The sequence below is a fragment of the Aethalodelphis obliquidens genome, unplaced genomic scaffold, assembly GCF_003676395.1.
Source record: "Aethalodelphis obliquidens isolate GAN/ISIS:26980383/991018 unplaced genomic scaffold, ASM367639v1 scaffold4, whole genome shotgun sequence".
In the NCBI taxonomy this organism is placed as follows: Eukaryota; Metazoa; Chordata; class Mammalia; order Artiodactyla; family Delphinidae; genus Aethalodelphis; species Aethalodelphis obliquidens.
Window position 1 is genome coordinate 8,543,786 of NW_020837948.1, and position 19,908 is coordinate 8,563,693.

The 19,908-nt window shown below is 36.2% G+C and overlaps 1 protein-coding gene across 6 annotated transcripts in view; it reads left to right on the forward strand.

Annotated features, from left to right (window-relative positions):
• FNIP1 (folliculin interacting protein 1) overlaps window positions 1–19,908 on the forward strand; it is a 132,469-nt gene that overhangs the window by 62,641 nt on the left and 49,920 nt on the right. For 2 of the 6 annotated variants that reach the window (XM_027098382.1, XM_027098375.1), the window contains 7 exons: window positions 1,990–2,124; window positions 5,730–5,830; window positions 6,094–6,168; window positions 7,497–7,588; window positions 13,515–13,598; window positions 14,807–14,878; window positions 17,885–18,020. In XM_027098382.1, coding sequence (XP_026954183.1) covers window positions 1,990–2,124; window positions 5,730–5,830; window positions 6,094–6,168; window positions 7,497–7,588; window positions 13,515–13,598; window positions 14,807–14,878; window positions 17,885–18,020 — 695 coding nt within the window. The remainder of the gene's footprint in view (window positions 1–1,989; window positions 2,125–5,729; window positions 5,831–6,093; window positions 6,169–7,496; window positions 7,589–13,514; window positions 13,599–14,806; window positions 14,879–17,884; window positions 18,021–19,908) is intronic. The other 4 variants (XM_027098407.1, XM_027098414.1, XM_027098391.1 and 1 more) reach the window with 2 other exon arrangements.

Consider the following 19,908-nt stretch of genomic DNA (forward strand, 5'->3'; position numbering starts at 1 on the left):
CACACACACACACACACACACACACACACACACACACACACACACACCCTACCCCTTTCTCTGTACAGTGTCTTTTCTCTTTCCCATTCTTAAGTTATGGCGTTTTTGAAACCAAGCAGCAACAGCTTTGTTGGAAGATGGTCTAGTGAGGGGACATGGCACCATAGACATTGCCCTTCTAGGAGCAGAAATTATGCTTCAGTCCTGGAATTGATATATGTTTGTCCCTTTCTTCCCTCTAGCAAATTGCTTCTTGTTTCAGAGATTGGACATATATAGTTACCTCAGCCTGGAATGTCTTTCTAGCCCTCCCATTCTTCTTCTTTCACCTTAACTCCTATGCTTTTTTGTAGTTCCAGTTTAAATATCATTTCTGATCTGCCTAGACTAAGTTAAGTCTTTCTTGGACAGTTCACATAAACATCATTGCTCCTTAATCTCTTATCTGTAAAATGGGGATAATAATAGCACTTACTTCATAGAGTTGTTGTGAGGAATAAAAGAGTAAATATATGTAAAACAGAAGAGTACCTGACCAGATACTAGGTGCTATGTGAGTTAACTGTTCCTATCATTATTATTTTTATTAGACATATTTGAAATAGTGTATTTAATTATACTAATTTGTCTATTTGTTAAATATCTCCTTCTCCTGTTAGATTGTTAGTTCCACGAGGAAAAGAACTGTTTTATTCACTTCTTTTCGCTAGTGCTTGGTACACATAGTATTCAGTTACTTTTGTTGACTGATAAATGGTGGTTTGCAATAGTAGATAAGTCAGGCCAGCTGGGTTTTGAAGGATGAACATACTGGTAACTGTGGTAAAACATTGCAATGTTTTTAGGAGTATCAGAGAACTTGGTGGATTGCAATTTTGGTAGTTGTGAGCAGTGAAAGCTCTAGAACCTGTTCAGGAGGGAGAGGAGAACAAGAGGAATAAAGCAAAAAAAAATTTTTTTATTTATTAATTTTTATTGGCGTCTAGTTGCTTTACAATGTGTTAGCTTCTACTGCACAGCAAATGAATCAGCCATGTATATACATATATCCCCTCCCTTTTTCTTTTCCCTGCCATTTAGGATACCACAGTGAACTAAGTAGACTTCCCTGTGCTATACAGTATGTTCTAATCAGCTGTCTATTTTATGCATATTATCAATAATGCAGTAGTGTCAATCCCAATCTCCCAATTCCTCCCACCCCACCCCTTTCCCCCTTGGTATCCATACATCCATACATTTGTTCTCTATGTCTGTGTCTCTATTTCTAAAGCAAAAAATTGAAATACATTCTTCTTCCATGCTAGACGGTACAGCCTTCTGGTCCTAAGCTCAGCTGTTATTAAAAATGTAACTGTCCAATACATGGATGCGTTCTCATTTCAAAAGATTAAACTTACATATATATGAACGTACATTGAAATATGTCTCATTTGCATTTCTCTCCTATTCCTACATCTCCCCAGTTTTTTTCCATTAAAATATGTTACTTACATTAGCTTGTAATGGGTATATTGTTATATTTAAATAAATTTATAAATATTTTAAAATTCCTCAATTTTAATTTCTAATATGGGAAAATATTGATACATACATCACACATAAACAAAATGCCTTTGGGATCCTAAATAATTTTTAAGAGCATGAATAGGTTTTTGAGATCAAATAATTTGAAAACTGCTGCAGTATATAATTAAGTCCCAACAATGAACATTGTGTAGACCATTGTAATATAGAAAAATTCCCGTGATTTAATAATTTTGGTGAGAAAAGTACAGTTAAAAAATGCCACAAATATTATTATAGCTATGAGACAAAGAATAGAAAACAGTACTGGAGAAAATACAGTAAAATGCAAATAGTCATTATATTAAGGCTATGTTATTTTGAATTATTTCATCCTTGGTTTTTCCAAAGGTTTTTATGCTATAATTTATATATGGTGGAAAATCTGTTAAAATATGAATGGGAATAATGTCTCCCTTTCAGAAGCTCTGTAGTGATGCTCAAGTTAAAGTCTTTGGGAAATGCTGCCAACTGAAACCTGGAGGAGACAGTTCTTCCTCTTTAGATAGTTCCATGACTTCATCTTCTGATGTAAAAGACCAGTGTCCTAAGTACCAGGTAAGATCACTGATGTCTTTTATTCATTCACAAGTATTTTTTTTTTTTTTTTTTGCGGTACGTGGGCCTCTCACTGTTGTGGCCTGTTGCGGAGCACAGGCTCTGGACGCGCAGGCTCAGCGGCCATGGCTCACGGGCCCAGCCGCTCCGCGGCATGTGGGATCTTCCTGGACCGGGGCACGAACCTGTGTCCTCTGCATCGGCAGGTGGACTCTCAACCACTGTGCCACCAGGGAAGCCCCACAAGTATTTTTGAGTGCCTACAACGTGTTATATACCATCCTAGGGACTGAGGATGTAACAGGGACTAGTGCTTACCCTCCTGGAGCTTACAGTATAGCTGGGGAGACAGATAATTATGTAGGTAAGTTTATGAACTTCGATAAATCTTAGGATAGGGGAAGCATAGAGAGCTTTGGGCACAGGTAGCAGGGACATTTTCTCCTTTTTATTTCCCATTTCATATTTTTAAGGCTAACAGAATAATGTCTTATTTTATATACTTTTTAATTATTGAAATATGAAGATAAATATAATACAAGTCAGCTGTAGTATGAAATTAAAATATGGCTGAAGTATATGTTATCAGAAATGTACATTTTCATTTTTCAAAATTAATGTGGCTGTTCTTTTAAAATATGGAATTAACCAATCATTTGACTATGTAGGAACTTCTCTATAAACTTATGTTATGTTGTTATATTTTACATAGGATCAGTACTTGGTTTCAAATAAGCAAATGTCATCTAATGTGAATTTGTGTCATTCAAGCTTGCATGAATGAATCACAGGTATTTTACATTTAGCAGTACCAAAATAGAATCCTGGACCTTTAAATTATTTATACTTAGGTAATTGTTTTTGGATAGAAACTAACCCTTATACCATATCAACATGACAGTATATGTGGAACAGCTTCGACGTTATAAAAGTCCAGATGTTAGGACTACCTACATAGTATGTAGTCCTAATATCTACATAGGTCTGCCTGCCCTCCTCTATTCCTCTTCCATCTTAAGCATGTTACCCTAACAGGTTCCTAATAGTGCTGTGCTATGTAGGATCATTATACTTATGCCAATGTACAAGTTTTCTAATTTGATCAACTGTACAAACTTGCCTTTCTTCTTAATGTTATGCAGTTAAATAGTATTAGCAAATGGATCCAGACTGTAGAAACCCTGAAGCAGTGAGTGATTATAATTCTCATTTTGCATCAAAAATCCCTATTTTTTTTTAAGTACTGGTTCCCAGGTTATATGTCTAGATATTCTAGTAGTAGGTTCATTATGGTCTTGGAAATCTGCTTTTTTAGCAAGAAGGCATTGAATTATTATAGCATATAGTTCACTACACTTGATAAAGTGTTATTTCAGGTAACTAGAACATTATTTTTGATTTATGGGGTATTACAGATTATTGCTTTCAGCAATGAGTACTTACAAAGAATTGAACTTTTAAATAAGAGCCTTTTTAAAAAAGCATTAAAGATAATAGCATTTTCTTAATTATATTCTTCATTATAGATTATGTCACATTAAAATATATAACATGTCAGTGACATTCATGATAACTATTTGGTATGTATTAGAGCAGGCAGAGAGAAACTTTAATAGCAAAGTATGTGGTTTCATAAAATTTATACACCAATTTATTTTTACTGTATTTTGCCTTCTGAGAATTATTTTTTAATTATAATATTAAAATGTTTAAATGACTTGATATTTAAATTTGTGTAGCTTGTTTAATATAAGAAATATTATTTTTAGTCAAAATAAGAATGGAGTTAGATGCATTGTAACAAAAATGAGCTTGTAAGAGAAGGTTCTCATTTCTCTCATTATCCAGAAGCAGTTTAGTTTGCCAAGTAAGATTGGTATTGTTGATCTTAAAAGAAAAATAAACTACTTTATCATTTAAAAAATTATTCTACTGTTTCTAAAATGTTCGTAATACCTAGACTTCTGGAAATAAAAACTTTGTCTTAACCAAATCCCAAGAATAAATGAGTTGCTTCTTGTAGTAAACTAGGTATATCAGAAGTGATTTTTTCTTAAAAAATAACTTTGTGCCTTTATTAAAATTAAGACTATAGCACTGAGAAAGAAAAAACAATATGTCAATGAATGTATTAAAAAACGAATGTGAACATAGTATGTATAATGAAATGGATTGCTATTTGAAGATGTTCTTTTTAAGAAAGGTGACAAAATGTAAATATATAGATTTTTTTTTAACCCAAGGCAGGTAGTAAACAAGCAAACGAGTAAAAGAGAATCACATTATAAGAAGAAAAATAGTATGTAGATGTATTCCCTGGCTTTCACTTGTAAAATGGGGGTCCTCATCACTTTATTGTTAATCTTCAGAAGAATCTTTTAAGTATTTTTAAAAACTCCTAGTTCTTGATTTCCCATGGTAGAATGGCATAGTGAAATTTGTGCATAATCCTCATTTACTATCTTAGATAGTTTTTTGGTCATCTTTCTCATCAGTTTTATTATGTTAATTGTATTGGTTAGGAATTGCATTGGGATATCCTATGAAACAGTGGCTTAAACAAATTAGGGATTGGTTTCTTCACATGACAAGTCTGCAGAGAGGCCATCTAGGCACGATAATTTATGGGCTTCAAGATGGCCTCAGAGACCAAGGCTTCCTTATCTTTCTACTTAGCCACAGTTACTGTGTACATACTTGTTGCCTTGTCGTCCTCTTATGGTGTCTTCATCTTCAATGATTTCCATTTATATTCCATTGACCAGGACTGTGTTGAATGCATGTAAATGGATAGTTCTGAAAGCTACCACTCCAACCACTGGTTTAACTCTTTGAATATAGAGACCAACTCGAAATCCCCTATCTGCAAGGGAGGCTCTGAAATGCAGTTTTTTTCATTTGGGCACATTGCTTCCTTGAAACAAATTGTACTTCAAAAAATAAGGAATAAGATATTTAGTGGTTAACTAGTTGTATTTGCCACAGTATATAAATAGTAACCAAATGGATGAGTCAATTTTTAGATTTTTTTGACTCCTATGAGGACAATTAAAGAATAATGGAAAAGAATAACTTTTTAAATCAGAATTCTTTGCAAACAAGACATTCTAATGCTTAAGATAAGTCTTCTAAAAAAATGCAAAATATGTCCAAGTTTCCCCTTTTGCAAATGCTTCTTTTTGCACAATAGGAGCGGTAAAATCTGTTCAGCATGTTCAGTGAATTCTACTTCTTGTTATCTGTCCTGGAGAAGCATTGCATATGCCTAAGATGTGGCTAAGAATGTTTATTTGAGCGTTATTTGTAATAGCAAAAAACAGGAAGTAAGTTAAATGCCTGTCAGTAAGGGGAACAGGCTTGATAAACTGGTATTTTCATATAGGAGAATACTGTGCAGCTCTTAAAAGGAATCTATGTATAACAATATGCTTAGATCTATAAGACATTGTGAAATGAAGAAAATCAAGCTGCAGAACAGTGTATACAATGTAAAATCATTTAAAAAAACATTACGTAGAATACAGCAAAGGAATTATTAATAAAAATCAGTTTTTGAAATAGGTTTTAAATTCTGCAATTTTATTAATGTTATGCTTATTGTTTAGGGTTCTCGATGCTCTTCTGATGCCAATATGCTTGGAGAGATGATGTTTGGCTCAGTAGCAATGAGCTACAAAGGCTCCACCTTAAAGATTCATCAGATCCGGTGAGGGATTTTCTGATTTTTCTTAATGAATCCATTTTAGAATGTTTAGTTTTTTAAAGATGGGAGAATTTCATATAGTCTTCACTCAGATTGAGAATGTCAGATACTAAGTTTATGATGTTTTATGGGTTTAATGCTACTTCATGGCTGTTGTAACTATGCTGTGACATCTCTGTGACTTAAACATTTTTATTTGTAATAAATTGGAAAGGTCCTTGTGTTTCAGTTTCGATGTCTCTCTATCCCTCTCTTTTTCTTCATAGTTCCCCTCCACAGCTTATGCTTAGCAAAGTTTTTACTGCACGGACTGGCAGCAGCATCTGTGGAAGTCTCAATACGTAAGTAGTTATGGATCAAGGGAGAAATGAATTCTTTAAGATCTGCAGAGTATGAAAACTAATAAGCTGCTTTCAGGATTGCAGCATAAATTCAGATTTTATTCCATCCCTTCAGTTTGAAAGTTTATGGAGGCCAGATTTTTTCCCCCAGCTTTGTTGAGATATGATTGACATACACCATTATGTAAGTTTGAAGTATATGGCATGTTGATTTGATACATTTATATATTGCAAAGTGATTACCACCATAGCCTTAGCTGCTACCATCCTGTCACATAATTACCATTTCTTTTTTGTGGTGAGAATATTTAAGATTTACTCAGTTAGCAACTTTCAAGATATAACGCAGTATTATTAGCTATAATTAGCTTGCTGTATATTAGACACCCAGAACTTGTTAATCTTATAACTAGAAGTTTGTACCCTTTGACCATTTTATCTCCATTTCCCCTACTCCCAGTCCCTGGTAAGCATCACTCTGCTCTCTGCATCTCTGAGTTTGGCTTTTTTTTTTTTGCGGTACGCGGGCCTCTCACTGTTGTGGCCTCTCCTGTTGCGGAGCGCAGTCTCCGGACACGCAGGCTCAGCGGCCATGGCTCATGGGCCCAGCAGGTCCGTGGCATGTGGGATCTTCCTGGACTGGAGCACAAACCTGTGTCCCCTGCATCGGCAGGCGGACTCTCAACCACTGCGCCACCAGGGAAGCCCCTGAGTTCGGCTTTTTAATTTCTTTTTAATTAAACAAAATTTTTAAAGTTATTTATTTATTTATTTATTGGCCATGCCTTGCGGCTTGCAGGATCTTAGTTTGCCAATCAGGGATTGAACCCGTGCCCCCTGTAGTGGAAGCACAGAGTCCTAACCACTGGACCGCCAGGGAATTGACTTTGTTAGATTCCACATATAAGTGATATCATACAGCATTTGCCTATCTCAGTCTGACTTATTTCACTTAGCATAATGCCCTGAAGGACCAAAGTTGTTGCAAACGGCAGGACTTCCTCTTTTTTTCTTTTCATGGCTGAATAATATCCACTGTCTATATATATACATGACAGTCTTTTTTTATCCATTCATCTGTTGACAGACACTTGGGTGTGGCTTATTCCGTAAAACTTTATTCACAGAAACAGGCAGCAGACTTAATTTAACCCTCAGGGTGTAGTTTGCTAACCCCTGATTTAAATGATTAGTTGGTTTATAGTACTAATAGGGAAACTTAAAACTTAAAAAAAAAATGTTTTACACTTAAAATTTGAGGTATACAAAGAATTGCCATTAAGAGCATAAAACAAGTTTGGAATTTATTTTTTTCTCCTCCCACTTAGGCTGCAAGACAGTCTTGAATTCATCAATCAGGACAACAGTACATTAAAGGCTGATAATAACACAATTATTAATGGATTACTTGGAAATATAGGTAAAACGGTTTTATACATTTTAAAAATGTTCTTAATAGTGTAGATAATAATGTTCTTAATAATGTTAGAAGACCAAAGAATTTCAAATACTAGAAGTGGAAAAGGGATTTAAATTGCAAGAATGTGTAATATTTATATTATTTGAAAAATTTAGTTTTCATATATTTGAACATAATGTTTATTTTGTACCTGATAAAAGAGAACTGCTGAAGAAATACCTAATTTGTTTTTTGGTTTTAATTTCGATGCATCTTTGAAAAGTACTTTTGTTGATGTAAAAAGCCCTTACTAGCTCTCTTGAATATTTCAGCTGAGGGAGACAGGTATTATACTTTCTCTCTTTTCTTTTCCCTAACCATAGAGTAATTTTAAAATGGTGCTTGTTTTTTCGACCTGTAATTCAGATGAGCAGATATTCAAATTTGATGTTTCTTAAGAGATTTATTAAAATAGCAGCTTATTTAGTAATTTGGTTAGTTTATTGTTTGTTATTTAAGTTCAACATTTTAAAGTGACAAACTGTTTCTAAAATTTCTGGTCCTTTGTTTTATCTTAGAAAGATCAAATAAATTACTGCTGACCATATTTCCAGTGCAAAACGAACTGTAGTGTATTAGAGAGTGGACAGCAGTTAGAATAGGATGAATGTATGCTAACACATATATATGGAATCTTAAAAAAAAAAAAAAAAGAAATTGGTTCTGAAGAACCTAGGGGCAGGACAGGAATAAAGACACAGACGTAGAGAATGGACTTGAGGACGTGGGGAGGGGGATGGGTAAACTGGGATGAAGTGAGAGAGTGGCATGGACATATATACACCACCAAATGTAAAATAGTTAGCTAGTGGGAAGCAGCCACAGAGCACAGGGAGATCAGCTCGGTGCTTTGTGACCACCTAGAGGGGTGGGATAGGGAGGGTGGGAGGGAGACGCAAGAGGGAGGTGATATATGTATATGTATAGCTGATTCACTTTGTTATAAAGCAGAAACAAACACACCATTGTAAAGCAATTATACTCCAATAAAGATGTTAAAAAAAAAATAGGATGAATGTTTCACTCATTTCCTGTTTAGTAGAAATTTTTTTTTTTGCGGTATGCGGGCCTCTCACTGTTGTGGCCTCTCCCTTTGTGGAGCACAGGCTCTGGACGCGCAGGCTCAGCGTCCATGGCTCTCGGGCCCAGCCGCTCCGTGGCATGTGGAATCTTCCTCGACTGGGCACGAACCCGTGTCCCCTGCATCGGCAGGCGGACTCTCAACCACTGAACCACCAGGGAAGCCCTAGTGGAAATTTTTATTTGTAATTAATTTTAATAAATGTCAATTATACATATTAGTAGAAAACAGTTTTTTCTCCCACCTTTAACAGTGTAGCATCCTATTATTTTTTATACTTCATGTTCATTCAAATAGCAGCTATTAATTAAGTACCTACTATGGGCTAGTTGCAGTGTCAGACACGTGTTTTAGAAAGCATGCATTTCATAGAAAAATAGAAGTTTTGCTTTTTCTTAACTTGATTAGTTCATTCATTTTAATAAAGTAAAAATGTGACAGAAATAAGTCTTTTTTTCTTTATAATTTGGTACTTTTCAAAGCTAAAGGGGCTTATTAAAAGCTATTTTAATAATACAAATCCATTATGTATAAAGGTAAAGTACACTATAGTTGCTAGATATACTCAACTTCTCTGTTTTAGCATGGAATAGGAAATTAACACATTTAACAAAGCACAGACTTTGTTATGAACGGCTTTTTCTTGCACATTCTTAATTGTGAATCAAGGATATTTGAGCACCATTTCTTATTTTCTTTAAATTTCCAATTAATCAACAAGTACTTATCAAGCACTTATTATATGCCAAGCACTCTGCTAGGCCCTGAGAATATAGTGGTGAACCAGACACAGTTCCTGCCTCAACAGATTTTTAGTTAGTGGAAGTCAGACAAGCAATACAATACAGTATACAATTGCAGTATACTGTAGTTAATTTTTGGACAAGACTAAGAGCATGTTGTGATAGAAATGAGGAGGAACACCCAGTTCAGTCTTGGAGTATCACAAAAGGCTTTTTTAAAGAAGTGAGCCTAAACTTGAAGAATTAGCCTGACAGTTGGGAAGAGAAATGTTCTAGGAAAAAACAGTAACATGTGCACAGACCTAGTGCAAGAGATCATTGAGTGTGGAAAGAATGTGAACAAATCAGTGTGGGTGGAGCACAGTGTGGATATAAGTAAAGGAAGTAAAAGGAAATAAAGAAGTGAGCAAGAGCCGGATCATGAAGGGCATTGTGGGTTACACTGAGGAATTTGGACTTATGCTTTGGATAAGCAGTTGGGTACCACTGAGGGTGTGTTAGTTTGGGTCTTCCTCCTGGTTTTTAACAGGTGCCAAGACAGGTTTAAACATGCAAGGATTTATTATTACTAGGTGAGAGAAATGAAGAGGGAGCTGGGAAGGGTTCAGAGAGCCCTCAGATTGTGGTGCAAGTTTGCCTTGAGTGAAAGAGAGGAATAAAAGCTTGAGTGGACATGTTCCAGCCTGCCATATAGTCCAAGGAGGGTTTGATAAGGCTGTGGACGAGTCTTTGAGTCAGAGTTGGTTGTCAGAAGTGACCCATATCTTGCCAAAATGGGCCTGCCTTACTATAGCTACTGTGTTTAGTCATTGGCTAGGCGCAGCCTGTGGGATATGTGGCCCTACACGAGCATGGCAGTGAATTTAAGAACACAGCAGCTGCGGTGCTTGGCCATTTGCAGTTCTTATAGCTGGAGAGTTTTGTGGTGCATTCTCAAGGCAACAACAGAAGAGTTTTCACAATATAGAAACATGATCAGATCAGATTTTTATCTGCAAAAGAATATTCTAATTGCTGTAGGAATAGATTCAGATGAGCCAGTGGGATTGAGAAAACACCCATGTTAGAAGGCTGCTTATGATAGTCCAAGTGACAGATAATGGGGATGTAGAGTAAAATTGTGTCCATAAGGATAAAGAATTGTTGAGAACTTTGTTGGGAGAAATAGAGTAGACGGGACTTGGTAATTACGTAGAAGAGGTGAGGGGAGAGGGAGAATCAGGGATGGCACTGAGCTATTGGGTTGTGTAATTGCATGGATATTGGTTCCATTCACCGGGAGGAACATGAGAAATTGGGAGTTGATGATTTTAGGTTTAGGCATGTTGAATTGGAATTATTGGTAGGATATCCAAGGGAAGATATCCATTGTAGTTAGAGAGAGAGAGATGTATTCTGGTGGTAGCTGCTGTAAGATAATGAATGTATAATAGTTTTAAAACAATAGAGGTTTTTTCTCACAATTTTCCTTAAAGCAGTGTTTTAGAGGTCCAGTCTCCTTCCTTCTTGGAGTTCTACCTTCTTTACAATATGGGCTCCAAGGTTGTGCTCACCTACACAAAGCCAGTGGAAAGATTGAGTATGGAGAAGGCACATTCCCTTCAAAACCACCTGAACCTGAAAGTGATATACATCACTTTTGCTCATATTCCATTGGTGGTAACTAATCATACAGCTTCACCTGTATATAAGGAGGTTTGAGAAATATGGTCCCTAGCTGGCCAGCTGCTTCCCACAGACTACTTGATGTTATGCAAGGGAGAACACAATCCTTTTTTAGATTGTTAGCAGTTTCTACCATGGATTTGAGAATTATTATCATGTAAATGATAATTGAAAGCATAAGAATGAATGAGAAGGAAATATTGTTGAGGATAGAACCCTGGGGATGCTGGCTTTAAAGATGGAGTAGGAGAAGAGAATCACGTAAAGGAGACTAAGAAAAAAAAAACTTAGTGTGTGTTATCATGAGAACTGAGGGAAAAAAGTTCAAAGTGTAATGTAGTCAGCATCAAATATGATGTAAGGTAGTGTAAGATAGTACGGAGTGCATTAAGTAACAGGAAGGCTTTTGGTGGTGGCCTATGTGAGTAGTTTCAGTGGGGAGAATAGAAGCCAAAGTTGAGGAAAGACTCAGAGGTTAGTCTTCTTTTCTAAGATATAAGCAGACATCCTCAAACTTCTTGGTTTCAGGACCCTTTTACACACATAGAAATTATTGAGGACCACAGAGAGCTTTTGTGTATGTAGGTTACATTTATTGATATATACTGTATTAGAAATTAAAATTCAGAACAATTTTAAAATATTTACTTAGTAACTCATTAAAAATAACACTAATAACCCTTTTTATGTTAATATAAATAACATGTTTTGAAATAACTATACTTTCCAAGACAAGAAAACTTCAAGTGGCATTGTTTTACATTGTTGCAAAACTTTTTATTGTCTGGCTTAATAGAAACAGCTGGATTCTCATATCTTCTTCTGTATTCAGTCTTTTGTAATATGTTGTTTTGGTTGAAGTGTGTTAAGAGATTATAGTTTCACATAGATATGTAGCTAGAAAAAGGAATGTCCTCAAGAATCCCTTGAAAGGGTTGCAGGGTCCCCTTAGGGGGTCCTTGGACCACATTTTAAGAACTACTGAACTATAGGATTAGATATAGGGGAGAAGGTAGAAGAGTTCTGACTGTATTTAAATGTTGATGGAAAAGGAGGTTATAAGGAGGATGAGGTTGGAGATGGAGGTGATACTGGTAAAGTGGAAGGGCCTAGCTGACTTAGAAGAATTAGCTTTGGAAGGGAGGAAGGGAGGTACCTCTCAGGATTTTTCACAGATAGTCCCTGCACATAAAGGGGACTTGAATAATGTTACTTGTTATTACTGCTCAGGCAGGAAGGAGGCAGGGATGAAAGTTGATTAAGTTTGGAGATTACGTTTGGAGATAGCATGGTAGGAGAAGGAGAGTTCCCATATGGTGATTCTTCATGTGTACAAACGTATACATATGCATACTGTACGAGACAAAGTCATGTGCTGAGAGTAAGAAGAGGTGGTAGGGAAGGAGATTAAAGAGAGCAGGTAAGTTTTGAGGTAACTAGGAAAAAATTAAGAAGGAACTGAACAATGAAAATGGAAGGTTTGCTGCACATGCATTATAATTATAGAAACTCTTGTTACAGAAAAATACCTATTAGCAATTTGAAAAATACATCTGTCACTTTTTAAAATGGAAAAGTCCCCAGTTCTATCCTAGATAAACCTCCTAGATGGCTATTTAGGCCATCTTGATGAAGCATAACTAACAAGTAACTCAGCTGCTTGCTTCTGGGCTGGAATGTTACCCTCTCTGGGTCTTCAGACTCTTATCTTCTCTTGGTCAAGTGTGTGACAGCTACTTATCTTGGGCAGCTGGGAGTCTGGCCCTGACAGGCTGCATTAGCTTTCTTGCTTCCATAGTGGCTGACCCCTGCTCTAGGAACTTTGGTTTCTTCTGTTACTTTATAATTTACCACTAGTTTAGAAAAACCAATTTTATACTTATTTGTCAGTAGACCCCTTTTCTTTATTTGCACTTTGTTTTATTTTGTGTTCTGTTTTTTCGGTCAAGTGCTTAGGTGGTTTTCTTCTTAACTGTAGTTGCACAATATTGTAATCTTAAAACTGACTTTTTAAAAGATAAATTTATTTGGCAAATGTCAAATTATATAGATAACGTTACTGTGCTGTTTTGAATCTTTAAAAACATTGTTTTAGATGAGAAAGGATTGAACATTTTACCTTGTATAGTGGAAGCTTATTTTTATTATTTATGTTTTATTTTTATTATTATATGTGGACTTATTAGTAAATTGTTATGTTGACATAAGCCATGACCAGAGGGAAACCATCCTGTTTCAAAAATAGGAAGCCAGCTTGAATTATTCTTACTTGTTTAAAGGTTTCCATCCATATCTGTTGGTCTGCTTTTGTACTTCCTTAGCTCACCTTTTATTCCTGACGCATTGTGGCTTCTCTAACAGCCCTCTTTCATATGTATTTTACGTTTCTGCCATGTAGGTCTTTCACAGTTCTGCAGCCCCAGGCGGGCATTCTCTGAACAGGGTCCGCTCCGCCTGATCAGGAGCGCCTCTTTCTTTGCAGGTTTGCCATGTGCTGTGTGGGTAGACTAGTTGGTGTGCCCCAGCGTCTAGAATTCATAGTTAAGCTGTGGAAACAAGAGAGTAGAGAAATGCAGTTGGGGAAGGTGTAGTTGAGAAAACATTGCTTAGGAAGTTTAAGAACTTAATATCTTTCTACTGAATATGTTCTTAAAGTTTCCAGAAACTAAGTTATCAGTGGAATTGACATTTTCATGAAATTTCAGTTTGTCATTTCTTATTTTGTTATGTAATAATGATTTTAACTTTAGAATCCTAAACCAAAATATAGTATGAACGTTATTTCTTATAATACCAGTGGAATTTCTAATGTGACACTATCTTGTTTCCATGGCTGAGTAGCTTCTGTATCATGGTTCATCAATCGCAGAAAATATCCTATCTTACTATTATTATAAAATTTCTGATCTACACTATTCCATAAGAATGATTTCTCTTGGAGCTAAAATTTAGATGAACAAGCACCATTATATTCTGTAAAAGGCATGTATGACTATGTTTGTTTACATCATTAAATAGATGATTGTAGAGTGTGTTCATGCTTCTGTATCCAGGAAGTTGTATCCAACTTCTTGTTTTAATTAATATTTATTTTTCTTACAAATGTAAGATACAAACAATGTATATATATTATAGAAAATTTGGAAAATATGAAAAATAGGCAAAAAAATATATTAGCCATCTTGTCAACTGGAAATCACCTTATTTTGTTTGTTTGTTTTAAAACAAAATTGGGGTTATACTGTTCAGCTTTCTTAAAATTTTTATTATGGAGAATTTTTAAACATACATTTTTATAGGCAGAATAGCAGACAACCATCATATACCAGTCACTTAGCCCCAGCAACCATCATTCTTACTGGTCAGTAGATTGCCTTTTTTTCATTTAGCAGTATATTGTGAATATATTCATATATCTTTGAATATGCTTCTAAAATACTTATTTTAGTCATTCCTTGCTTCTTTAGGTATTATACCATAGATTATTTCATATTATATGTCAAATCTTCAGAGAGATCTCAAAGCTTGTTCAACTGAGTAATAGCTCTTGGTGTTGGGTTTGTGCCATGCTGTTGAAAAAAATAAAGGAATGCAATGAGATGAGCATGATTTAGTTTGCTACATAAAAGGAACAACATCAACCTGAACAGCACTGTATTTTATAAGTCACAGTTTTGTCTTGATTTGCAGTTCACAGCAACCCAATGGACATGCCTGGAAGAGAGCTGAATGAGGACAGAGACAGTGGCATAGCACGCTCTGGTAATGACAGGTTCATGTATTAATCCAATTTTTGATGAGATCACTGTTAGCTGACATTGATTTCCTTTTTTATCTTTAATTTTATCATCCAATTTTATGTGCACAGTTTGTTAGTATTGATATTAGCCTTACAAGAGGATGGTAGAAACAGCAGAGATAAATATTTTAAATTAAAAAATTTTTCATGTTTAATGGTAAATGTGCCTGGTGGAACATGGCCTGGATGAATACAGGCTGGCTTAGGCTTAGCCAGTGTAAGAAAAATAATATTGCTCAAGAGACTGCTTAGATAGCATAGTAGAAAAAACACATTTGCTTATATCTGTTTTCTCCTAACTAGGGTTTAAAGTGTCAGACTGTCTCTTGCCCAGAGGAGCATAGGCATTTTGAGCCAGTGTTATACATATTTCTTTGAAATACGTACTCTTCCAAAATTTGACAAAGTTTTATTGAAACATTGTGAGGATTAAAAAGAAAAAAACAAAAAAAACCCCAGATTCTATCCTTAACGAGCACAGCTTCTAATGAGAGAATAGCCAGGAAAATCATCTGTCATAGTTTATTGTTTGAGGTGTTCTGTGATAGACCTGTGGAGAGGTTCAGAAAAACGGCACCTAACTTAGCCTGGGCAAGGGGCAGGGTGTGAGTAAAGCTTTACAGAGTGTTGATACTTGAAATAAATAGGAGTTATCTGGCCAAAGGCATGAAAGAAGGACATTTCAGTTAAAAGGAAAAGTGTCAGGGCTCAGAGATCAGCATAAGAGAAAGGTGGAGTACTCTTAAGTTTGAATTATTGTTGGGTATGAGAAACTTTATCCACTGTGATTATCTGTATGTGTTGTCACATTGCATGGCTCTGCTATCTAAATTGTTCACAAGTCAGTTTTGAGTCTGGATGGAGACTCCAAACTTCCCATATATTGTAATCCCTAGTTATGCATGAGAAATTTCAAGAAAATTTTTCAGATACCTGGACTCTACTCTTGAAGATTCTTGATTTACCCTAGAGAAAGGCTTAGGCATCTGTATTTGAGGAACAAAAAATGAAAAACTCAACCACTGATTCTGATGGACAGCTCGAGTTAAGAACCACTACTCTAATAGGAGAAGTCTCATCTTTCAAATAATCTCACCCTTCTTTTCTAATTGAGTTATTTTTGTTCTTAGGAACTAATCTAGAGTGTATTTCTCTTAATACTGTTTGCATCTATGTAATCTAGAGATTTCGTTTTCTGTGGCAGGAATTTAGTTTTCATTATTTATCCAAGATTTCAGAAGTGATAAATTAATGTCTCTATACTTCATTTTCTTCATCTGTAAATTGAAGGGCCTGGCAAGACTGATCTGTAAAGCTTCTCCAAGCCATTGAATTCATATATGCTGTTTAAGTTAATTGTATATTTTCTTCCTTTTTCTGATTGTGTTATTTTTAATAACAGAATTTGATAAAACAGAGCTTTTCCAAATTTAGAGTAACATTTGATTTCTCACAGAAGCCATACCCAGATTAGTTATACATGCCTAAACTTAGACTACAAAGTTTTATACTACTAATTGATAAAATGTGGTATTTTCAAGAAAGTAGTCCAGAATTAATTCATTGGTGGCCCAGATGTTTGCATGGCACATAGAGCTCTCCCCTTTACCGTTGAATTTGTCAGAATTCAAATGAACATATTTTCATAATGATAATCTCTTAGTTTTCAGTCCCGGTGTCCAAAATAATATATCATCTGGCATGTATCTTTTTATAGATGATAATAATACTTCCCTTTTGATTATTTTACAAATTTTCAGTGTGTGTTTATAATGATGAAAATGGGAATCTATAATATTTCTAAACAAAAGCAAGCCCTTGAGGTCTTTTTCTCTCTAGATTAAGTGGAGAGAAGGAACGAATCCCCCCATAAAAGAAAGGATTTTAGCTTTTAATACCCCAGGCAGGAAACAGAGCTTTTGGATTGCAGAGAAGGGTTTTCAGAAGAGAATAATTTCCATAGTTAGGGGATTGCAGCACTTATAATCAGAGTGGACTCTATTGGGATGTGTCTGTTCCAGAGAGCAGTGTTCCAGAGAGCAATGTTCCAGAGAGCAATCTATAGGATTTACTCTTTCTTGGAGCTTGATAGGTATAGTCATGACTCTTGGTAAAAGTACCCAAGCATTCAGAGGTGGCTACCTATGCACAAGTGATCCATGAGTACTTCTTTTTTTTTTTTTTTTTGGCCGCCACGCAGCATGTGGCATCTTAGTTGCCCGACCAGGGATCGAACCTGTGCCCCCTGCATTGGAATTGTGGAGTCTTAACCACTGGACCGCCCCGGAAGTCCCTCCATGAGTACTTTTTTTGTGTGTGTGGTACGCGGGCCTCTCACTGTTATGGCCTCTCCCGTGGCAGAGCACAGGCTCCAGACGCGCAGGCTCAGTGGCCATAGCTCACAGGCCCAGCCACTCCGCGGCATGTGGGATCTTCCCGGACCGGGGCATGAACTCGTGTCCCCTGCATCGGCAGGTGGACTCTCAACCACTGTGCCACCAGAGAAGCCCCATTCCATGAGTACTTTTAAATGATGTTTTAAATGGCATTCAAACACTTATTTTCAAATTAGCTTTTGTTCTTAAAATCCAGCTGCTGCATTGGAATTGAACTGCATCGTATTTAATTTAAGGACTAAGGATTCAGCTAAGCTAGGAGACAGTGTCATGGCCAAAGGAATAAAGCTTTATTTCAAAGTAGCATTTTCGTCTGGGGTGGGGGTGGGGAAGGTAAGGATGTCAAAAGGGGATTGTATCAGGGTCTCTTGCCAGCTCACTTTTAGTATGTGATTTTTTTCTGGGACCTTGCTCCAACAATGATGTATTTTTTTAAATGGAAATTTTAGAGCCTCATTCAGCAAAATGGAAAATTTGAGTCACCACTCTTAAATTTGTTAAAAAAGAAATCTGTTCTTGTTTTTAGTAATTATTAACTTATACATTATACTTGTTCTTACTCTGACTTGACAGCATCTCTCAGCAGCTTGCTTATTACACCATTTCCCTCTCCAAACTCCTCACTTACCCGAAGTTGTGCCAGCAGCTACCAGCGACGCTGGCGACGTAGCCAAACAACAAGTTTGGAGAATGGGGTGTTTCCTAGATGGTAAGTTGGGACTTTTTTTTTTTTTTTTGTGGTACGCGGGCCTCTCACTGTTGTGGCCTCTCCTGTTGCGGAGCACAGGCTCCGGATGCGCAGGCTCAGCGGCCATGACTCACGGGCCTAGCCGCTCCGCGGCATGTGGGATCTTCCTGGACCGGGGCACGAACCCGTGTCCCCTGCATCGGCAGGTGGACTCTCAACCACTGCGCCACCAGGGAAGGCCGGGACTTTTAATTTACCACAAGATTGAATAGTTCCTTTAACACAATTGTGTATGTTAAGAGCCTGGACCTTGTATTTTGTATTTTTCAAGTCTGGAACTGGAAACTTTTAAAGTGTACTACATTTTAAAAAATTGTGGTAAGTTATGCGTAACATACAATTTACTATTTTAACCATTATTAGCTGTATAGTTCAATGGCATTAAGTACCTTCACATTGTTGTGCAGCCATAGCCATTCACGTCCAGAACTTTATCTCCACAAACTGAACCTTTATACACATTAAGCAATAATTCCCCATTCCTCCCTCCCCTTAGCCCCTGGGAACTACTATGCTATTTTTTTTCTCTGTAAATTTGATTGCTCTACATACCTCATATAAGTGGAATCAGAGAATATTTATCCTTTTATGTCTGCCTTATTCCACTTTAGCATGCCTTCAGGGTTCACCCATATTGTAACATGTATCAGAATTTCATTTTTTTTATGACTAACATTCCATTGTATATACATATACATTCCATGGTATATACATTTTGTTTATCCACTCATCTGTCCTTGGACATTTGGATTGCTTCCACCTTTTGGCTGTTGTGAATATGCTGATATGAACGTGAGTCTACAAATGCCTTTCAAGTCTCCACTTTCAATTCTTTTGGTTATATGCCCAGAAGTGGAATTTCTGGATCATATCATAATTCTCTGTTGAAGTTTTTAAGGAACTGCCATACTCTTCACCACAGTGGCTGTACCATTTTACTTTCATTCCCCCTAGAAATGGCCAGGGTGTTTTTTTGTTTTTGGCCACGCTGCATATCTTAGTTCCCTGACCAGGGATTGAACACGTGTCCCCTGCACTGAAAGCGTGGAGTACTAACAACTGTACCACTAAGAAATTTCCCTGACTAGAACTGCACAAGAGTTCTAATTTCTCCACATCCTCACCAGTAGTTAATTTCCTTTTTTTTTTTTTATTTTTAATAATAACCATCCTTATGGGTGTGAAGTGGTATCTCCTTGTAGTTTCAATTTGCATTTACCTGATGGCTAGTGATGTTGAGCATGTTTTTGCTTTCTTATGGGCCATACTTATGTTTTCTTTGGAGATAGTCTATTCAAGTGTTTTACCCATTTTTAAATCAGGTGTTTTTTTTGGTGGTTGTTGTTGAATTGTAGGAGTTCTTTATATATTTCTGGATATGAATTCCTTATCAGATATATGCTTTGCAAATATTTTGTCCCATTTGATTAGTTACCCATTTATTCTGTTGATAGTTTCTTTTGATACACAACAGTTTTTCATTTTTATGTAGCCCAATTTATTTATTTTTTTCTTCTGTTGCCTTTACCTTTGTTGTCATATCCAAGAAACCATTGCCATATCCAGCGTCATGAAGCTTTTACCCTATGTTTTCTTCTAAGAGTTTTATAGTTTTAACTCTTCTGTTTTGGTCTTTGATCCATTTACTGCATGTTTTGATATTTCAGTTTTTCATGTTTCTATTTTGGCAAGTTAATTCATTCTTGATAGATTTTTTTTTTTTAGTCTGTGTTAAGTACAGCTAAAGATGATGAAGCTTCTTGTTTCCTTTTTTATTCACTCCCTTTATTCCTTCACCTTTGATTTTATTCCTGGAATCTAAAGGGGAGATAAGTATATTCTAGAACAG